We start from the raw sequence: 21,513 nt of genomic DNA, 5'->3' as shown, positions 1-21,513 counted from the left end.
TCACCTCTGCAAGTGAAATCATTGCCCCTCCCTCCCCACCCCATCATGGGACATGACATCCAGGAGTGAGAGTCTCCCTGCGGTGTGAATGATGACTCCGAGGGATGAGTCTGGCCCTGGCACCATGGGATCAACAATGCCATCCTGACCAAAAGAGGAAAAAGAAGTATAACAAATAAGGTATCAGTGGCTGAGAGAGTTCAAATAGAATCAAGAGGCTATTCTGGAGGTCACTCTTAGACAAGCTTCAGTTAGACTTTGTTACCTGTCATAGCTTGCCAAACCCAAACCAAAACCATTCCAGCCAATCCTAAAGAACACCTAGGACATTATATATGAATCTACAAATGTTCCATGCACTAGGGTAACATTCCAGAAGCCTACAACCTCCAGATGGGTCCTTGAACCAGATAAATCCTGAAATGCAGTGAGACCACCTTCTCCAGAACATCAAATAGTTTCATCCCCATATCCCATATTATCAACAGCCCCTTCCAACATGAAAAATTAGAATGGGCATAGCCCAATACCCCTAAAGAGTAGGAGAAAGATGAAAGGTGAAGGTGGAGTTATACAGAGAAAGTAGAGTTTAACAAATGAGTATGAATGCTGAATCATTATGCTGATATTTCTTGTAGCCTCCAGTGTTTTAGGGCACTTAGAAGAAAAAATCTGAAATAGTGGAATGATAACCAATAGCAGACTCTGAAATCTGTTCTATAACTCCTTGTTGAAGTATACCTTGAAAATCATTGCTTTTTCTTTCTTTTCTTTGTATATATGTTATATTTAACAATTAAAAATGTTGTAAAAATAAATAATTGCAGTAATTTTTTTCATTCCATCTTGTTCCTTCAGTATAGAATCAGCGTCATATTGGGTAGCAAATCTACAAATATGTACATGTCAATTTTTTTTTTAATATAGCAGCATATACAAACACGAACATTCTTACCATATGATCATTCCATTCTTGGTATATAATCAGTAACTCACAATATCATTACATAATTGTATATTCATCACCATGATCTTGGAACATTTGCATCAATTCAGGAAAAAACTCATACAGACCATACTCTGTACCCCTCCCTCTCATTGATTGCCAGTATTTCCATCTACTCAATATATTTTAGTCTTTGTTTCCACTATATTTTTTCTATACCCCATACCACTCCCTTTCATTGATCACTAGCCTACTAAATTGATTTTAACATTTGTTCCCCCTATCATTTATTTATTTTTAATCCATATGTTTTACTCATCTGTCCATACTATAGCTGAAGGAGCATCAGACACAAAGTTTTCACAATCACACAGTCATATTGTGAAAACTATATCATTATACAATCATCTTCAAGAAACATGGCTACTGGAACACAGCTCTACATTTTGAGGCACTTCCCTCCAGCTTCTCCAATATACCTTAACTGAAAAGGTTATATCTATATAATGCATAAGAATAACCTCCAGGATAACCTTTCAACTGTTTGAAATCTCTCAACCATTGACACTTTTATTTTGTCGCATTATTCTCTTCCCCCTTTGGGTCGAGAAGATTCTCTCATTTCCTTGATGCGGAGTCCCAGCTCACTCCAGGATTTCTGTCCCACGTTGCCAGGAAGGTCACTCCCCTAGGAGTCATGTCCCACGTAGAGAGAGGAGGAGTTTGCTTGTGTTGGCTAAGAGATAGAGGGGCCACATCTGAGCAACAGAAGAGGCTCTCTTGGGGGTGACTGTTAAGCCTAATTTTAAGTAGGCTTGACCTATCCTTTGCCGGCTTAAGTGAACAAACCCCAGGATTGGGGGTTCACTGTCTTGCTTTGGTTGTCCCCACTGCTTGTAAGAATATCAAGAATTCTTCACTTGATGAAGTTGACTTTTCTTACTTTCTCACCATTCCCCCAAGGGTAGAGATGTCTATTTCTTCCTTCAATGTTTTCAGTATTTTCCTCAGGTATTTTGGAGCACTGTGGTTTCGTGCATAAATATTTATGATTATTATGTCTTCTTGTTGAATTGTTCCTTTTATCAATACATAGTGTCTTTTAACTGTTTTACATTTGAAGTCTGATTTGTTGAATATTAGTATAGCTACTTCTGCTCTTTTCTGATTGTTGTTTGCATGAAATATCTTTTCCCAACCTTTCACCTTCAACCTATGTTTATCCTTGGGTCTAAGATACATCTTCAGTAGACAGCATATAGATTGGTCCTGTTTTTTAATCCATTCTGCCAGTCTGTGTCTTTTGATTGGGAAGTTTAATCCACTAACATCTGTACAAGCTGTACTTTCTTCTGCCATTCTGCCTTTTGGATTTTATATGTCATATCTAATTTTTCTCCTTTTTACGTTTACTGATAGTCTTCATTTCTGCACTCTTCTCCACACCTCTCTCTCCTGTGTTTTCCTATCTGTCTCTAGTGCTCCCTTAGTATTTCTTGCAGAGCCATTCTCTTGGTCACAAATTCTCTTAGTGATGTTTTGCCTGAACATGTTTTAATTTCCCCCTCAGTTTTGAAGGACAATTTTGCTAGATATAGAATTCTTGGTTGGCAGTTTTCCTCTTTTAGAATCTTAAAAATATCATCCCACTCTCTTCTCATCTCCATGGTTTCTGCTGAGAAATCTGCGCATTGTCTTATTGGGCTTCCCTTGTATGTGATGGATTGCTTTTCTCTTGCTGTTTTCAAGATTCTCTCTTTCTCTTTGACATCTGACATTCTGATTAGTAAGTGTCTTGGAGTATGTCTATTTGGATCTATTCTCTTTGGGGTACGTTGCACTTCTTGGATCTATAATTTTAAGTCTTTCATAAGAGTTGGGAAATTTTCAGTGGATAATTTCCTCCATTAATTTTTCTCCTCTTTTTCCCTTTTCTTCTCCTGCTGGGACACCCACAACATGTATATTTGTGCACTTTATGTTGTCATTCAGTTCGCTCAGTCCCTGCTCATATTTTTCCATTCTTTGCCCTATATTTTCTTTTGCTTGTCAATTTCAGATGTCCCATCCTCCAGTTCACTAATCCTATCTTCTGCCTCTTGAAATCTAATATTGTAGGCTTCCATTGTTTTTTTCATCTCTTCTGCTGTGCCTTTCGTTCGCATTAGTTCTGTGATTTTTTTTTTTTTCAGACTTTCTATTTCTTCTTTTGTTTGTTTCTTTCTTTCCTTATATCCTCCCTCAATTCATTTATTTGATTTTTGATGAGGTTTTCCATGTCTGTTTGAAGATTCTGAATTAATTGTTTCAACTCCTGTATCTTATTTGAATTGTTGGTTTGTTCCTTTGACTGGGCCATATCTTCAGTTTCCTAGTATGATTCATTATTTTTTTTGCTGGCATCTAGGCATTTAATTTCCTTAATTAGTTTATTCTGGAGATTGTTTTCACTTTTTTATCTAGGATTTTCTTGCTGGATGACTTTGTTGTCTATCTGTTCTTTGACAGTCAGTTCATCTCATTTTAGTCCTCTAACTTTGGTTTTGTTTAATAGATCGGAATTTTTCAGTTACTATTTTCTTGTTTCTTGTCCTGCCTTTATGGTGCATTTTAATTTTTTCCCCCTACAGAGGGTCTGCTTAAGTATTATAGACCCTATCAGATTTTCCCAAACCGAATTGGCCACCTTTCAGGAGGACGGAGTCACCTGCATTGGTTTTCCCTGAGGGTGAGACCCAGCAGGTGAAAGACTTTCCTATGACGGCCTCTGAACTCAGTGTTTTTCCTGTCCTGCCTGGTATGTGGCACTTGCCTGCCTGTGGGTCCCACCAGCATAAGGTGATGTGGTACCTTAACTTCAGCAGACTCTTCCTGCTGGGGGTGTTGTTGAGTCAGAGGAGAGATTGTAGGTTGGCTTTAATCGCTTCAGTTTTCCAGATCCGGGGGTCTGAATTCCTTGAGGGAGAGATTCTACCTGAGCTGGGCCCCACTCCTCTCCTAGGGAAGGCACAGCCTCCAGACAAACTCTCAGATAAGCTTAATTATGCCTATGCCTGGGGCAGTTGGAGCCTGAGAAACCCTGCAGCTTTATCAAAACAGCAATGAAGGCACAGAAACAACTGCAGAAAGGAAAAGAAAAAAATCCTTTTCAGAGCAGGACCCCCTTCCTCTGGTTTGGCCATCAGGAGCTTCACTTGGTATGTTGCTCTGTGTATCTCCAGGGCCTATGTGCCCCATTCTTTCCTTCAGGGCCCTGGCCCTTTCAAGTATTTTGTGTTGTTCCATCCAAAAAAACCTCTGGTTTTGTTTATTTATTTTTTTCCATCAGCCCTGCCTCTCTGTGCACCAGTGCAAAATCCAGCAACCTCAGCTTTTACTCAAGGTTTAGCTGAGCTGGGGGCCTATTTTTAGTAGTCAGAATTTGTTAATTAATTCCACAGTTGGAGCTTGGTTGCACTCAGCCCCTGCTGCTAGTAAAGTCTCTTTCCTGTCTCCTCTTGGAAGCAGCCTGTAGGGGAAGTGTGCCTGCCACCAAGGCTTGGGGAACTCACGATTCATGGAAGGTTCACAGCCGGTTCAGCTTGTTCAGACTGTGTTCATTGTGTCTGGTCACTGACATGGCCCCAGCAGTTGTTCTGTACTGTTCCTTGCTATTTACTAGTTGCTCTGGAGAACGAATTGAATCCCTCTCCTCACTAAGCTGCCATCTTGGCTCCCCCTGATGTACATGACATTTAAGAATGAAATTCTGCCCAATATTTGCTGCAGAGTGAGGAAACAAAACCTGAATAATTATCTACGTATACTTCTAAATGTCTTCACTAGAACACGTGGCCCCTTAACAGGCCCAGTGATGGACGATAAGACAAGGGTTAGCAAACTCTTATTGTGAAAAGACCAGTTAGTAAATATTTTAGGTTGTGGGTGTCAACTGTTTAACGTTGTAGGGCAAAACAGTATGTAAATGAATAGACATGACTGTATTGCAACAAAACACTGTTTATAAAAACAGGTGTCCCGTGGGCCATAGTTTACCAACTACTAATGTAAATTAATTAAATTTCATAAATGTTGAAACTAATAATAAAGTAAGCTTTATTGTACTGGAAGAAAAGGGAGATTATTGTGATGATAGTCAAGGGTCAAAAATACCTGATAGAAAAATTTTCTACTGTTCAGATTTTTTTTTCCCTGTGGTATGTGTTTTCACAGTATTGTTAAATTATATTTGATAATTGTTTCAGTTCTCTTCTGATAACCTTTTGTTCAGTCTTCTCACAAGGTTTTTTTTTATTATTAATATGGAGTGCTTCATGAATTTGCGTGTCATCCTTGCACAGGAGCCATGCTAATTTTCTCTGTGTCTTTCCAATTTTAGTACATGTACTGCCAAAACGAGCACACAAGATTTTTTTTTTTATAAGAAAACAAACAATACCCTTGGAACCACCAAAAAAAGATGACTTAGCTTCATAGACAGATTTAAATAAAGTATAAAGTATCCATACAGACATTGTAAACCATATTTGCACAGTAAGTTTCATAGACCAATTTAAAATTATGGCAACAAGGAAAAAAATCTACAAATTCAGATAGCAAAATTCTTAAATTCTAAATATTAAACACTGACGTAGATACCATTTAATCAGTTGTCAAAACTGTGAATGTCCTCAAACTATCAAGTAGAAAGGTCTTACAAATTATTGCATTGCTATAGTAAAGACCTGTGTTACTAAACATTTTCCTGATTTCAGGAAAATATGAAGATACAAATATTTTTACAATTAATGTAGGAAAATCTTAACCACCTAAAATGAATATCTTAGTTAGCTTATCCATAAATTTATTTTTATTTTTAAAAAAGTATTTTAAGTAGTCATCGTAAAGATTGTTTGTACAATGTGTTTCATAAACCATTTTAAAATTAAAACGAGGAAGGAAAAAGAATCTGTAGATAGATATGAGTTTCTTAAATTCTATGTATTAACCCTATCTTAAATACCATTTAAATTTAACTATCAAAACTATGTGCATTCTCAAAATAGCAAGTAATTTATTACAAATATCTTCTTTACTATAATAGTGAACTATGTTACTATGTATTTTCAAATTTTTGATTCCATGAATCTAATTACTATAGCTGCCTATAGTTTTGTTTTGTTTTGCTTTGGTTTTTTACCATTTTTTGTTGTAAAGTATATACATACAAAGGAAAGAAAGAAAAAAGCAATAATTTTCAAAGCACACTTAACAAGCAGCTACAGAACAAGTCTCAGAGTTTGTCATGGGCTATCATGTCTTCATCTCGGATTTTTCCTTCTAACTGCTTCAAAGCACTGACAGCTTTTTCAGAGTCATGATAATGGAATCATATAGTATCTGTTCTTTCATGTCTGTCTTATTTCACTCAGCATTGTGTCCTCATGGTTCATCCACGTTGTCATATGTTTCGGGACATTGTTTTGTCTAAATGATGCATAGTATTCCATCATATGTATATACCACATTTTATTTATCCACTCATCTGTTGATGGGCACCTGGATTATTTCCATTTCTTGGCAGTTAACGATACCGCTATGAACATCAGCATGCAAATGTCTGTTCATGTCACTGGTCAGCTCTTCTGATATATACCAAGTATTGGTATTGCCAGGTCATAGGGCAACTCAAAATTTAGTTCCACAGTGGCTGAACTATTATTTCTACATTCCCACCCACAGTGAATAAGTATTCCAGTTTCTCCACATCTTCTTCAAAATTTATAGTTTCCTGACTGAATAATAGCAGCTATTCTTAGAGGTGTGAGATGGTATCTCATTGTCTTAATTTGCATTTCCCTTATAGCCAGTGAAGATGAGCAGCTCTTCATGTGCTTTTTAGCCATGTGTATTTGCTCTTCAGAAAAGTGCCTATTCATTTTCTCTGCCCATTTTATAATTTGGTTGTTCTTTTGTTGTCGAGCTGTATAATTTCTTTATGTACAAAGATATCAAACCTTTATCCAATATGTGGCTTCCAAATATTTTCTCCCATTGAGTTGGCTGCCTCTTCACCTTTTTAACAAAGTCCTTTGAGGCACAGAATCTCTTCATCTTATGGAGTTCCCATTCATCTATTTTTTCTTTTGCAGCTTGTGATTTAGGTGTAAAGTTTAAGAAGCTATCTCCTGTTACTAGATCTTGAAGATGTTTCCCTACATTTTTTTTCTAGAAGTTTTATGGTACTGACTATGACGTTTAGGTCATTGATCCATTTTGAATTAATTTTTGTATAGGGTGTAAGGTAGGGTCCTCTTTCATTCTTTTGGTTATTGAAATCCAGTTCTTCCTTGCCCATTTATTGAAAAAACTATTCTGTCTCAATTCAGTGGATTTGTGGGCTTTATAGAAGATCAAATGTCCATAAATTTGGTGTCAACCTCTACACTCAGTTCTATTCCCCTTGTCAGTCATTCTGTCTTTGTGCCAGTACCATGCTGTTTTGAGCAGTGTGGCTTTATAGTAAGGTTTAAAGTCAGAAAGTGATAGACCTCCCAGTTCACTCTTCTTTTTTTAGATATCTTTAGCTATTTGGGGTCTCTTTCCCTTCCATACAAATTTGACAACCAACTTTTCCAATTCTTCAAAGTAGGTTGTTGAGATTTTTATTGGTATTGCATTGAATCTGTAGATCAGTTTGGGTAGAATTAACATCTTGATGTCATCTATTTAGGTCATTTTTAAATTTCTTTTAGCAATTTTTGTAATTTTCTGTGTTATCAGTCGTTAACTTCCCTGGTTAGGGTTATTCCTAGATACCTGTTTCTTCTGGTTGCTATTCTGAATGGAATTTTTTCCTTAGTTTCATAAGATTTAATTTGAAAGTTATGTACTCTTCAATTTTTTTTATACCTTCATGCTAACATCTCCTTTCCATCTATTTGTCTTAACTATATAGTTGTTGCTTTTTTTCTAAGTCTTTGTAGTCTACCTTGTATTTAGACACGGTGAACCATTGTTCAGTGGGTAGATTGTTGTGAATTGTCCTTATTTTATGAAAAATGAACAACAATGAATGTTGATTTTTTTTTTCTTACAGAAATGCTTATGACTGTTGATATTTTCTTTCTTAATTTTCAGTCAGAGGCCAACTGTTCTGCCATGTTTGGGAAACTGATGACCATAGCCAGTGAGTATGTTTATTCACTCGGTAGAAGTATAATAGACATCAGAAACAGACAAATAATTTACCCAATGCTACTATCAGTTTAATTCTAAGTAATAGCACAAGATAACTATCTCTATCATTATATTTCTAAGAACCAGTTAGACTGGTTTTCTTAAATACTACTTGCTTTTAGTTTACTAGATTAGTTTTCCTTTTGTAACACTAATTTTCTTTTTTAATTTTGTAGAGAATTTGCCTGACCCTGGGAAAGCACAAGATTTTGTGAAAAAATTTAATCAAGTTCTTGGTGATGATGAGAAACTTCGATCTCAATTAGAGTTATTAATAAGCCCAACCTGTTCGTGCAAACAGGCAGACATTTGTGTGGTTAGTAAATTATATTTTTCTAGTTGCTTCCCTAGGTTTATGGAAATTTATTTTTCATTAAGGTCTGTTTTACATACAGTATTTTGTTTACGTGCATTTAACAATATTGTGAGCAAGGAATTATTTAGGAATATGTTATTTGCTGTCAACTTAATTCTCTCTCCTCACTACTCTTTAGCCAAACTAGAGAACTAAAACAGGTAGAATCGTCCTAGGAGTTGAACGATACAGTGCTTTTATTTGTTAGATATTCATTGAATGAATGATAAGAATTTTGTATGTGCTTGTGTTCGTATGCTTTTTCTTCTCCCATGTATTAGCATGGAAGTAACCTTGTCTATAAATCAGCAATAGCCTCATTGCCATATCTCTGGTATCATTTATAGATAATGTGATTCCTTTTTGGACTTCTGACTTTATTCTGTTCTTGGGCTCCTTATTATATAAAAAAACCAATGTCATTTAACTCTATCAGGAAAGGAAACCTTTACCCATTCATTTTTTCAGCGTTTAATTATACACAGTCCTAGGTTTGAGTTTCTGCTATTCCATTTATTACCAGTATGACCTTTGGTAGGTACTCAATATTTCTGAGCCTGATTTTCCTCATCTGTAAATATTATCAACCCCACAGGGTTGTAAAAATAAACAAGTGAGTTATATATATAAATTTACCTGTACTGCCTTATAAGATTTACATAAATGGAAATTCTTAAATTTTACACATATATGACAAACCCTATTCTTTTTTTTTTTATTATTGACAAACCCTGTTCTTAGGAACAGAGTTACAAAGATGAATAAGAATAATCTCAATTATTTAAATTAACTTTTTTCAGAAACAATTTGAATGGTATAATTATTAAAGTACAGTATGTTAAGGAAATAGTTGTATATGTATCTACAGAGTGGTCTGGGCACATAGAACAGCAAGTATGTTTCCTTCAGTCTAGGCATACAGGGACTTTAGGTGGATCTAAAAATACCAGTAATTAAGGGGACTTAGAAGAAAGCCATTTGGGGGAGAATTGAAGTACACTCTTCTGTTGAGCCTAGGAATGTGGAAGTGCCAATCCTCAGCTGGGCGATTTGCTAAAGACACTTAAAAAGTTTCATTTACATCTTTGGCATTCAGAATTCCAAATTGGGGTACTTACATTCTGAAGAGCAACAACTAGAGTACTTGGGTCATAGAATGAGATAACTTGAAAATGCCTTAAAGGTCATTTGGTTTAGCTACGTCATTTTACAGATATGAACATTAAATTTTAAAGAGGTAAAGTTTCTAATCCTGTGTGTCATAGCTGCTTATAGTGACTGAGTTGCAGAGAGGGCCTAGGTCTCACAGACCCACCTTACCATATACTACATCATTCTTTTCAAGAGCCAGTACAGAGTACTGCTTAAGAAATATGGACCTGGAAAAGGAACAATCGAGTGGCACTTTTGGTCTGAGAGAAATAGGAATTGAGTCTGAAGAAAATGGCGTTGAAATCAATCCCTACTATTTGTGAGACAAGAGATTTTTAAGCTTTTCCAAAGCCAGAAGTATATGCAAAACAGATGTAACCAAACTGTCTGGGGGAAAATGCCACAGTAATGCAGTATTCCTGATATAAGAATCAAGAAAGGTAAAGAAGAGGACTGTACTTCTAGGGGAAAAGCATGTTAAGGATACCTAGTTCTTAGTTATTACATTAGCTTTCATTTGGATGACTTGAGCCCATTATTTTACTTATTTAAATGTTCAAATATGTAAAGTAGGATTAATAATATTCTTTAAATATTCAGGAAAACAACCACTTTTGAAAAATGTTCTTGCAGTTTTTCTAGGATATCTATATCAGTCAGTCATTCTCCCCACGGGCTACTGATTATTAGTTACATATCTCCACTAATATCCCTTTTGTGTTGGTAATATTCCTGTTCCTTTTCTCCTTATAGTTTCATTCTAAAGTAAAAGAATAAAGGAGAAATAAGCAAACTTCTAAAATTTAATTTCATTCTATGTAGGTTTCATTCCGTCTTTGAAAGACGTTTCATTTGTCTGTTTCTTCCTTCTCTCCTATTAATGTGTATCTACCACCATCTCCTTTTTTCCTGAAAAACAATCACATTTCAAATATTAGTAACAAGTAGGAATGAAAACACTTTTCTCTTCAAACAGTTACATGCCTGAAAAATTTTAGCAAAAATGCTTTGAGCAAGAATAACTGTGGAGATAGTGTATGGGTTAATGAATGTATATACAGACTTACCTTGGAGATATTGCAGTTTCAATTCCAAACCTCCACAATAAAGCATGTCACATGAATTTTTTTTTTGTTTCCCAGTGCATATAAATGTTGTTTACACTAAACTGTACTCTGTTAAATTTGCAATAATGTCTAAAAAGAACCAAACTATCTAAATGAAAATGTGAGACAGACACGAAGTAATCACATGCTGTAAGAAAAGGTTGCCATTAGACTTACTGGACTCACAGTTGTCACAAACTTTCAGTTTGTAAAATATGCAATATTTTTGAAGCACAATGTAACCAGGTATGCCTGTATATAGAAAGAAGGTGAGCAGCATTTTTTAATGAATATGATAAATAGAATTTGCTTTTCTGTTATGTTGGGACTTTCCACATCTCGATCTTACAGAAGGACCATGTATTTGCCATTGCTTCCACTCTCCTTGTTATTTTATGCTCCAGCACCTTCCTGTGATAATGGTTCCTAAACTTTAAGAATTTCCTAGAAGCGTGTTTGTTCAATATTTAATGAGACACAGCATTAGGTTTGAATTTCATCCATACCATTTGCTACCAGTGTGACCTTTAGTAAGTTATCAACATTTCTGAGTCCCATTTTCCTCATCTATAAATATTATCAACTTCATAGGGTTAAAAGAATCAAATTGCCTAAAACAGGGCCCTGTACTACCCTATAGAATTTAAATAAATGGTAGTTTTTATGATACTGAACATATATGAAAAGCACTAAGGAGTCTTGGAATAGTTCTGGAGTGGGATCATAAATAGCCCAATTTTTAAAAAGTCTCAACATGACTCTGATATGGTAGTTCATGGACCACATTTTGAAAAACGCTTTTGCTACAAGACTAGAGATATATTTTAGTATATTGTTAAAGTAGACTAATTACAGTAAGTTGTTTTATATATGGTTTCTCACAGAGCTTGCAAATCAGATAAAGGAGACGGACATTCAGTATAGAATACTGTGTAGCAAGTGCTCTTTGATGGCACATAAAGCAGAACCTATTCCAAGCAGAAATGAATATGGGTCAGAGAATAGCTTATTCTAGAATAAATGACCCCTGAGAGGAGTCTTGAAGGATGAGTAAGAATTAGATCACAGTGTTAAGAATGACTGTCAGATTTCTAGCTTGGGTGACTTGACATCAGAGCAGATGCTTTCAAGGATAGAGGAAATAATGGGTTTAAGTGCATGTTGTCTCAGCAGTTATGTTTAGAAGTCTGAAATTCAGGGCTGACTGTTATATATTGGCAGTTTTATCCTCTGGAGGAATAAAGAAGGAAGGGGGCAAGAGATGCTGTCTTATTTTTGTCTTATGCTTTTCAGTAATAAGCACAGAACGCTTCCTGTTTTCCTTTTAATTTAACCTTTTCTACAATTTTATGAGAATGATGCACATCTTCAGTATGAAAGTTAAATGACTTCTTGTGAGAAATTGCTATGTCCTTACTCAGTTTTTTGGCTGTGAAAAATATTGATAATATTAAATCCCTCTGAGAGTCATTTTAATTAGCTGAAGGGAAATAAAAGTATAAGAAGGGGAATTACATGGAAGAATACATTTTTTTATTATCAGAATGAGAAATCAAAAAAAAGGATAGTTCATATTTGGATGTAGCACTTTTTTAGTTTTATTTCTTGTTTTATAGTAAAAGGATTATTAAATTGTTAGTTTACTGGAAATAGAGACTGTTTCCTAATTTCCTTGATGTTCCTTAACAGCATCTAGTATAATAAGCAATGTATGTAACTAGTAAATGTGTATTAGTAGTAGTACTAATCTATTACTATTAATTAGTAGTAATCTGCAGTGATAGGATAGATTAAATCACAGCTTTCTGAAACTTTGCCAGGGAAACATAAAGAACTGTTTTTTATTTTTTCTGCCAGCTGTCATTTCCTAAAACAATTACATATGGTTACTTCTGGTTGAAGCTGTCTTAAGCAGTTTTCAGTTATAAAACTTCTTGTTGACTTTAGGTGTTGCTTTTTATGTATATGGAGGTATGTGTGGTTGTCTTTTTTTCTTGACCATCTGAAGAAAACTCTGTTATTACTACTGGCCACAACCTAGTCTGGTTTGAAAGTTACAACTGTTTATCCCAAATATCATTTAAAATGATCACAAACGTAATATTTTAAAATAATTATATGGGCATTTACCTGAATATAAAATCATTATGAAGGAACACAAAATAAGTCATGTTTTTAGAGCTCTAACTTGGTCTCTGTTTGTTTATATGTGTCTTATAGGGTGCTGTTAATGTGTTTATGTAGTTATGAATTCTTCTTTTATTCACCTTATCATTTACTCTTTTATTTCTTTCTTTGCTCATTCATAGTCTTTCAAATGTCTGGTTTTTCCATGGATTATTAACCTAGTTAACTTCTAGGGTATTGGTAGTTTACCTAGCCATTTTTCAGTAGGCACATTGTTGTTAGACACCCATTGACTTTATCTCAGTTTAAATCAGCTTGATTTTATACAACAGAGAAAAATTCCCTCTGGGGAATATATGTACAAAATAAATTTGATTTCAGAAGATAGTACAGTTTTAATTTAAATTCAAATTTCAAATATTTATGTGGCTTAGAGTAAAGCACGTAAGGACTAAGCACTGAGAAAAACTCCTGATTTTCTCAAATACTAAAATTTTGCTCAGTTATAATTTGGTAAAATAAATCAGGCATCTCCTAATTTTTTTCAATATCTCAGTTCTTTAGACTTACACTCTAATAACAAGGATGGAGAGTATCTAATTTAGTATTGCCTTTATAATTAATTTGTGTTAAGATGTTACTGAGCCAATAATAGAAATCTGTTTTTCCTTTTTCTTTTGTCCAAATGAATATCTATCCCTAAAATATTGTTTTTTATGAAAAAAAGCTTACAACTGAAATGGCTACCATTTGTTATAACTGTATAGTTTGGAAAACATCTTTAATACACATTATCTACATTTATTTGTTTAGGGTAATCAATTAAAAGCCTTGTTATTAAAGTAAATTTCTTCCCTCCGTATCCAGCACATAGTAAAATTAATCTTGACTTCGAGGGAATCACACCTGATGATCATGAAGTCTTCCTCTTTAGAAACTTTGCGCAAAATGGATCTCTTTGCAGGAGTTATTTGATGTAACACTACCATGTTTAAACTTGAACTTAAACATAAGAGTTACTTTTATTCTGTGGTTTACCGAACAGCCTTTAGTAATTCTATGTCTGTGTTATAAATCATTAAAAATGTAGGGGAATACATGTTACTCATATAAAATAACAGGTAGGTACTTATGAATCTCTGACTTTTAAAAAAAGGAATTGTTAACTGAAATAAAATAGTATTATATCGAACTATGAAAATAACAAGTTAGTGAAACGTACCTAAAATAGTTTAAATGGGTTTGTTTAATTTTTTTAGAAAGTAGAATGGGAAAATATGTTGATACACTAACTGGTAATTTTAGGATAAAAATATGAGACATAAAGGTATAAATCACACAGAAACCTCACCCTCACCTATTTATTCTCCACAGTCCAGATTTTGCAGTCAATTCCTAATTGGGTATATGAATTATAGGGAGAGTCTAATGCATAAAATTTTTTTTGTTTTTTGTTTTAGTTCTGCTGACTTCAAATATTTTAAATGCTTTTGATGGTTACATTTCATTTTTATTTTGGAAAAAAAATATGAAAGCAAATCATTTTTATGGTAAAACTCTTTCCTTTCTATAGAGAGAAATAGCCCGGAAACTTGCAAATCCTAAGCAACCAACAAATCCTTTTCTAGAGATGGTTAAATTTCTGTTGGAAAGAATTGCACCTGTGCACATTGATTCAGAAGCCATAAGGTAAGCTAAGAAACATAATTACATAAAAACAGACCATAATCTGAAATTATAATGTTGTAAATTTAAATTCTAGGCCTGTAAAGGGAACTAAAAGATCTCCCATATAAGAGGGAACATACATCATTCAAGTGGATATAAGGGTCTGCTCTTTTTATGGACTTTGGCTTTCTTTAATGCTTTTTTTCTAAAGAGTTCTTGTCTTTATTTTTCGGCTGTATGTGCTCGTATAAGGAAAACTTAGAATGTAGAGAAAGGTAAAAAGAAAAATTTAAATCTATAAGCTGTCAAACAGTTTCTGGATACCATTTTAGTGAACATGTATTAGTCCATAGCGTATATTTTACCACTGATCACTTGAGAGGTATAAAAACAGAATGGTATATTGAAAAGAGCACAGGGTTGCCAAACATGCCTCTGTTACTAACAAGACTTGTGGCTTTGAAAAAGTTCCTTAATTTATATGAATTTTAATTGTTTTTTAACCTCAATGTCATATCGTTTTTGATTGCTGTGAAGAGATAATATATAAAAATACATGGTCCTGGCATAAGAAGTATTCATTCACAGCTATTGTTTTTTATTAGCCATTCCCATAATTTAACATTTCAGTTGGTTCTAATGATTTCCTCTTGTAAACCTCTTAGAGTGCTTTTCCCTTGCACTAATCATTTTTCTAGTAGGTAACCTATATATTTTTCTCTCCGTGCTGGGTTGTTGTGTAGAACTTGTTAATTCTCTTACCAGAGAACCCAGGATTAGGAGACCTTATTCTAGTACTCCAGTCACGAGTTACTTCACCCATGAATCGCAGCTGTGGCTGTATTGAAATGCTGGTTATAAATATTGTTACTTGCATTTTCTCCTTTCGACTAAGATTTACTTCACCTCTAATTTCCTCATTTGCAAATAAAGTGATTTGTACACAGCTGGATAATGATATTAACCATACTTGTGTTAGTTTCCATATCAGTGTTTCCTCTGGCCCAATTTGATTTGTTTTATTTTTTTATTTTTTGTTTTTTGGGTTTTAAAAAGGGGAATTTATTAGGTTGCTATTTACAGTTCTAAGGCTGTGAGAATGTCCAAATTAAGGCAAAGCTATAAAAATGCCCTCACTAAGGCATCCAGGGAAAGATGATGGCCGATGATGTTCAGGATTTCTCTCTCAGCTGGAAAGGCTCATGGCGATGTCTGCTGGTTTTCTTTCCTTATTTCATAAGGCTTCACCAAGAGTGTTTTCCTTCTGCACCAGAGGTCTCTGGCTGTGTGGATTCTATTGGTTCTGGTGGCTCTGTTGCTTCTTCCCCGTTTGATTTTTTTTTTTTTTTTCAGGCACCAGGAAACCTAGGTCTCTGGCATGGCAGGCAAGAACTCTGCCAGTGAGCCACTGTGGCCTGCCCTCCCCCATTTGATTTTAAGGGTATGAGATAGGGAAAATAGGCACTCTTGCTTCTGCATGTTGACTTTGATAAACAGTGCCATCAGGAAACCCTTTTTCCCTTTTTGTCTTCAAGTGTCTCACAATGTTTTGTTACCTCAGTAAAGTAAAATAAGCCAGTGTTTGATATCCATTCTTGAAACGACCAAGCATTCATTTTTTTTTCAGTAGCATTATGTGTTGTTTGAACTAAGAAAGATTGATTACAGTTACCATTTGTAATTTTAACAACCAATATTTGTCAAGTAATAGTCTTTTCCTGAACCCAAATCATGGTGTTATATTAAATTATAAATAGAGGGTTTATTTATTCATTTAACATACATTTTACTGCACAGTAAGTAAAGTAAGTACATTTGGTACCTGAGCCAGACTACGCACCCCAAATTGTGCAGATTGGTTTGTTGTGGGAAAATTCCTGATATATGTGACACCTCAGATGCATAGTGAAGATTAATACATATTATTAGGGATTAGCCAGGGCAACAGCATTCCAGGTCTGTAGCTTATATTCCTGTGTGTATTTAAGCTATTCTGAACTTCGGTTTCTTCATCTTTAAAATGCGGACAAAATAATTACTACTCCGTAGAGTTGTTCAGAGGATTAAATAATGTGTGGGTTTGTGAAACACTCACCAGAATGCCTAATACATAATAAGTGCTGAATAATGTTAGTAGCTATTTTGGGACCAAGAAGAAAAGAAAAAGCAGAAACAAAAGAACAAAAACAAAAGAAAAATGTTGCACGTACTTTGTTATCACCATAATGTAAGATTTGGGAACAAAGGATTGAGGATGGTAGAAAATTATCCTGAAAATAGCCATTTTTTTGAGTATTTTTGTTTTCTGGATTCATGTAAATGTAAACATACATAGGCATGCAATAGATAGTTAAAGAGTCAGTCTGTAGTTCCATTGTCATCCAAATAAGGTAATGAATGTGCTAATGGTTGAAACCCAGGAGAGAATAAAATGAAAGATAAAAGGCTTGAAAACAGAATCCCAAGGAAAATTAACAATTAAAGGATTGACAGAAGATAAGGAATTCATTATTATTATTATTATTTTTTGTAAGGAGGCACAGTCATAAGTAGAAAGTATGGTATCACAGAAGCCAAAGAAAGGAGACAAGTCAGATGCTACCCTGAAGTCAAATAAGTACTAAAAAACAGCCATTGGATTTAGAAAAAGACCACAATGACCAGAATAGTTTTCATGGAGTGGCAGGGAAAAATCCAGAGAATAATGAATAAAGAAGGGCATAAGGACAGTGCTTTGCAACATGTTCCATGTCATGGCACGCCTAGAAAATAATAATCTTTGAACAGAGAAAGCTGCTCTAGCCTGTAGGTGACTGGCCTAGTTCTGCAGGGGCCTACTAGGTCTCACTTGGCCACTTTAAGGGCCAAGAAGATCAAGTGGCTCACTATCTTGACATACTCCTAAACTCTGCTTTGATGGATAAATTGGAACATGGGGACAACCAGTGTTGGCAGCTTGGCTGTAAAGGAAAAAAATGAGATGGAAAGGGAATAAGTTTGAAGGAAGATCTTTTGTTGTAAGGTACTTTGAAGATTTAAATACATTTGAAAGGAGCTAAAAGTAAAATAGAGAGTGGAGGGCGGAGGGGCATAATTCTGACAGAGTAGCATCCCTAAAGGAGAACAGAAGAAGGAAATTTACTATGACAGGAAAAAATAATGACCAAAATTAGAGATTAGAAGACAAGAGTATGTAAAAAGAGAAGAGTTCTCATCTCATGGCCTCCATTTTTCTCCATTAGGTTAAAAGTGAGTTAGTTTGCTCAATATAAGAAGTATTTACACCTGAATAGTAAAAGCCATTGTACAATACAGGAAAGAAAGGGACATATCGAAAGCTTCCCAAGCGATTTTGAAGATGCACTTGTATTGTTGATATGATATTTCACTTTATTATAACTCTGTGAAGTACATGAAATGTATATTATTTATATAATTAGTAAATGAGGGAAAACATTTTCATAAGAAGAAAGATACTATCCTGGCTTCAAGACTTGGGGTATCCTTCTAGCTCCTTGACTTATAATGGTGATCTATCAGCATCACAATGAAAACAGGTTATTCTTCTATTGTTTTCACACTGTGTTCCCAGGACAGGTGATGATAATTGGCACATACTTGGCAATCAATAAATGCATATTAAATAAATGCATGCATGGACTTTATTATGTGTTGTCAGGTATGTTTATAATTTTTTCAAACACATTTAACACATTTTGTTGAATTCATGTATGGTTTAATATGATGTCTTACTTTTTATCAAATTGAAAATAACTTTTCTAACTATATACGATGTCAGAACTAAAGCTTCTAGAAGAAAATATTAAGTAGGCAAAGATTTCTTAGATGGGACACACAAAGTACAAATAATGTAAAAGAATTTTGTTTTTCTTTGCAAGACACCATTAAAAAATTAGAAAAGTCAAACTACATACTAAGAGGAAATATTTACAAAGCATATATTTGATTAAGGATCGTATAGAGAGTATTTGAAAAACTTCTTGAGTTAAATAATAGGACAAATGGCCCAATTTTAAAATGGGCAAAAGATTTGGACAAATACTTCACCAAATAAGATACAGAAATGGTAAATAAACACAAGAAAAGACGCTTATCATTAGTCATTAGGGAAATGCAAATTCAAATTATAAGACATACCACTACACACCTAAAATTAAAGATTCTGACCATACCAAGTGTTTGTGACAATGTAACATTAAATGTATGTATAACATTATCATGCAGCCCAGATATCCCAGTATGCTGGTTTGAAATGATGTATGGACCCTAGAACAGCCATGTTTTAATCAAGTCCCATTTCATAAAGGTAGAATAATCCCTATTCAATACTGTACGCTTGAAACTAACCAGATCATCTCCCTGGATGGTGTGATTTAATCAAGAATGGTTGTTAAGGGTGGGCCACGGTGGCTCAGCAGGCAAGAACACTTGCCTGCTATGCCAGAGACCCTGGTTTGATTCCCGGTGCCTGCCCATGTAAAAAAAAAAAAAAGAAAAGAAAAAACAAACAAAAAAGAGTGGTTGTTAAGCTGTATTAGGTGACAACATGTCTCCACCCATTTGGAAGGTCTTGAGAAGTTGCTGGAGTCTTATAAAAGAGGAAACATTTGGAGAATAGGAAATTCAGAAAGAGCAGACAAAATAGCCATGAGAAGCAGAGTCCACCAGCCAGCGACCTTTGGAGATGAAGAAGGAAAATGCCTCTCAGGGAGGTTCATGAAACAGGAAGCCAGGAGACCAAGCTAGCAGATGACACTGTGTCTGCCATGTGCTCTACCAGATAAGAGAGGAACGCTGACCGTGTTCACCATGTGCCTTCTCACTTGAGAGAGAAACTGTGAACTTTATCGGCCTTCTTGAACCAAGGTATCTTTCCCTGGATACCTTAGATTGGACATTTCTATAGACTTACTTTAATTGGGTCATTTTCTCCGCCTTGGAACTGTAAACTAGCAACTCATTAAATTCCTCTTTAAAAGCCATTCTGCATCTGGTATATTGTGTTCTGGCAGCTAGCAAAGTAGAACGAGCAGTGTTAGGTATTTGTTTAACAGAAAAGAAAGCATACATTCACATAAGGACTTCTACTTAAATACTTGTAGCACCTGTTTTTCCTAATGCAATTTTTTTTTCTTTCTTTTTTTTTTTTTCACATGGGCAGGCACCAGGAATCAAACCGGGGTCTCTGGCATGGCAGGGGATAACTCTGCCTGCTGAGCCACCATGGCCCGCCCTCCTAATGCAATTTTATTGAGAAATATTCATACAACATATAATCCATCCAAAGTATACCATCATTGCTCCCAGTATCATCACATAGTTATACAGTCAACACCACAATAATATTAGAACATATTCATTACTCCAGAAATAATTGTAAGATAAAATATAAAAGAAAAACCAAATTATGTGTCCCTTATCCCTCCCCCCATTGTTCACCTCTAGTATTCATGTGGTGCATTTGTTACTGTTGATTAGAGAATATTAAGATATTACTGTTTATTATAGTCCATAGTTTTGTAGCAGTTTTTTATTCATAATATCCATAAAATAGAAACAGCCAGATGTAATTGGGTGAATACACTGCATTATATCTATAATAGAATACTTTCCAGCAATAGAAATTAACAAACTGCTGAAATAAGCAAGAATATGGATGAATCTCAAAAGCATTATATTCTGAGAAAGTTGTCAGACACAAAGTATATACATTATAACAAAGCGAAAGCTATAGTGACTGAAGCAGGTCAGTGGTTGCCAGGAATAAGGAAAGGAAATTGGCTTTTTGTAGTAGGAATTGTGCATGTGTGTGTGTCCACAATGAGATACCGTTTTTCACTTAACTAGGATGACTGTAATCAAAAAGACAGATAAGCATTGGTGAGGATATGGATAAAGAAGTTGGGGCTTTTGTATCTTGCTTGTTTGAATGTAAAGTAATGCAGTTGCTTTGGAAACTGTTCAGCAGTTTCTCAAAAAGTAAGCATAGGGTTACCCATATGACCCAGCATTTCCATTCCCAGGTATGTATTTGAGAAACATATACCTATATGTTCATAACAACAGTATTCATAATAGCCACAAAGTACAAATTATTCAAATGTCCATCTACTGACAAATGAATAAATAAAATATCTAATATCCATATACTATAATATTATGTAGGAAAAAAAAGGATACATCCTCATATAAGGATGAATCTCAAAAGCATTATTGCTAAGTGAAAGAAGGTAGTCACAAAATACAGCATATTGTATTATTCCATTACATGAAATGTTTAGAATGGGTAAACATTTAGAGGAAAATAGTAGCTTGGTGGTTGCCTAGACTCAAGAGAGTAGGGACAAATGAAAGGAGTGACTATTAGTGCAGGGTTTGTTTGGGGAGGTGCCGAGGTGAAAATGTTCTAAAATACGAGTATTTTAACGACTGCACAACCCTGTGAATATACTAAAAATCATTGAATTGTGACTTCAGATGGGTAAATAATTCTTCAAATTGTCTAAAATTGTATGTATGTATTTATCCAATTTGTTTTCTGAATAGTGTAATGCCCTCATTATAAGGTACTATTTTCTTCATTTTATGATGAGAAAGAAACAGTTTCTTAAACCTCTCGTCATATCTTTGTTTTACTTAAAATGGTGCTGAGTTGCTATAGTCTGGTTTTTATTGTCATATAATATTTCATTTTGTAAAATGATAGGTATATTTCAACTACTAATTTCATAATGTTGGATAATTAAATAGTTTCTAGTTTATGAATTTGTTAAGAATATAGCATGATGCTTCTCATGAATTGCTTCTTGGTATAAATTTCTTAAGAATATAGAAATATAGTAAAGTAATTAGCAGTGATTAATATGTTTGGCCATGTATTTGTTTACTACTTGTATTTTGTGTTTAGTGAATTGTCACCT

At 34.7% G+C, this 21,513-nt stretch overlaps 1 protein-coding gene and 1 non-coding gene across 9 annotated transcripts in view; one reads left to right on the top strand and one right to left on the bottom strand.

Annotated features, from left to right (window-relative positions):
• Positions 1 to 21,513, top strand: part of PDS5A (PDS5 cohesin associated factor A) — a 202,557-nt gene that overhangs the window by 134,751 nt on the left and 46,293 nt on the right. For all 8 annotated transcript variants that reach the window (XM_077136644.1, XM_077136645.1, XM_077136643.1 and 5 more), the window contains 3 exons: positions 8,066 to 8,114; positions 8,341 to 8,480; positions 14,478 to 14,593. In XM_077136644.1, coding sequence (XP_076992759.1) covers positions 8,066 to 8,114; positions 8,341 to 8,480; positions 14,478 to 14,593 — 305 coding nt within the window. The remainder of the gene's footprint in view (positions 1 to 8,065; positions 8,115 to 8,340; positions 8,481 to 14,477; positions 14,594 to 21,513) is intronic.
• On the bottom strand, positions 5,242 to 5,348 carry LOC143663814 (U6 spliceosomal RNA). Its single transcript, XR_013166195.1, has one exon. It is a non-coding gene; the product is annotated as a U6 spliceosomal RNA (small nuclear RNA).

The sequence above is a fragment of the Tamandua tetradactyla genome, chromosome 19 (genome assembly GCF_023851605.1).
Source record: "Tamandua tetradactyla isolate mTamTet1 chromosome 19, mTamTet1.pri, whole genome shotgun sequence".
Lineage (NCBI taxonomy): Eukaryota > Metazoa > Chordata > Mammalia > Pilosa > Myrmecophagidae > Tamandua > Tamandua tetradactyla.
Note: the sequence above shows the minus strand (reverse complement) of the source record. Positions and strands in the feature narration are given on the sequence as shown.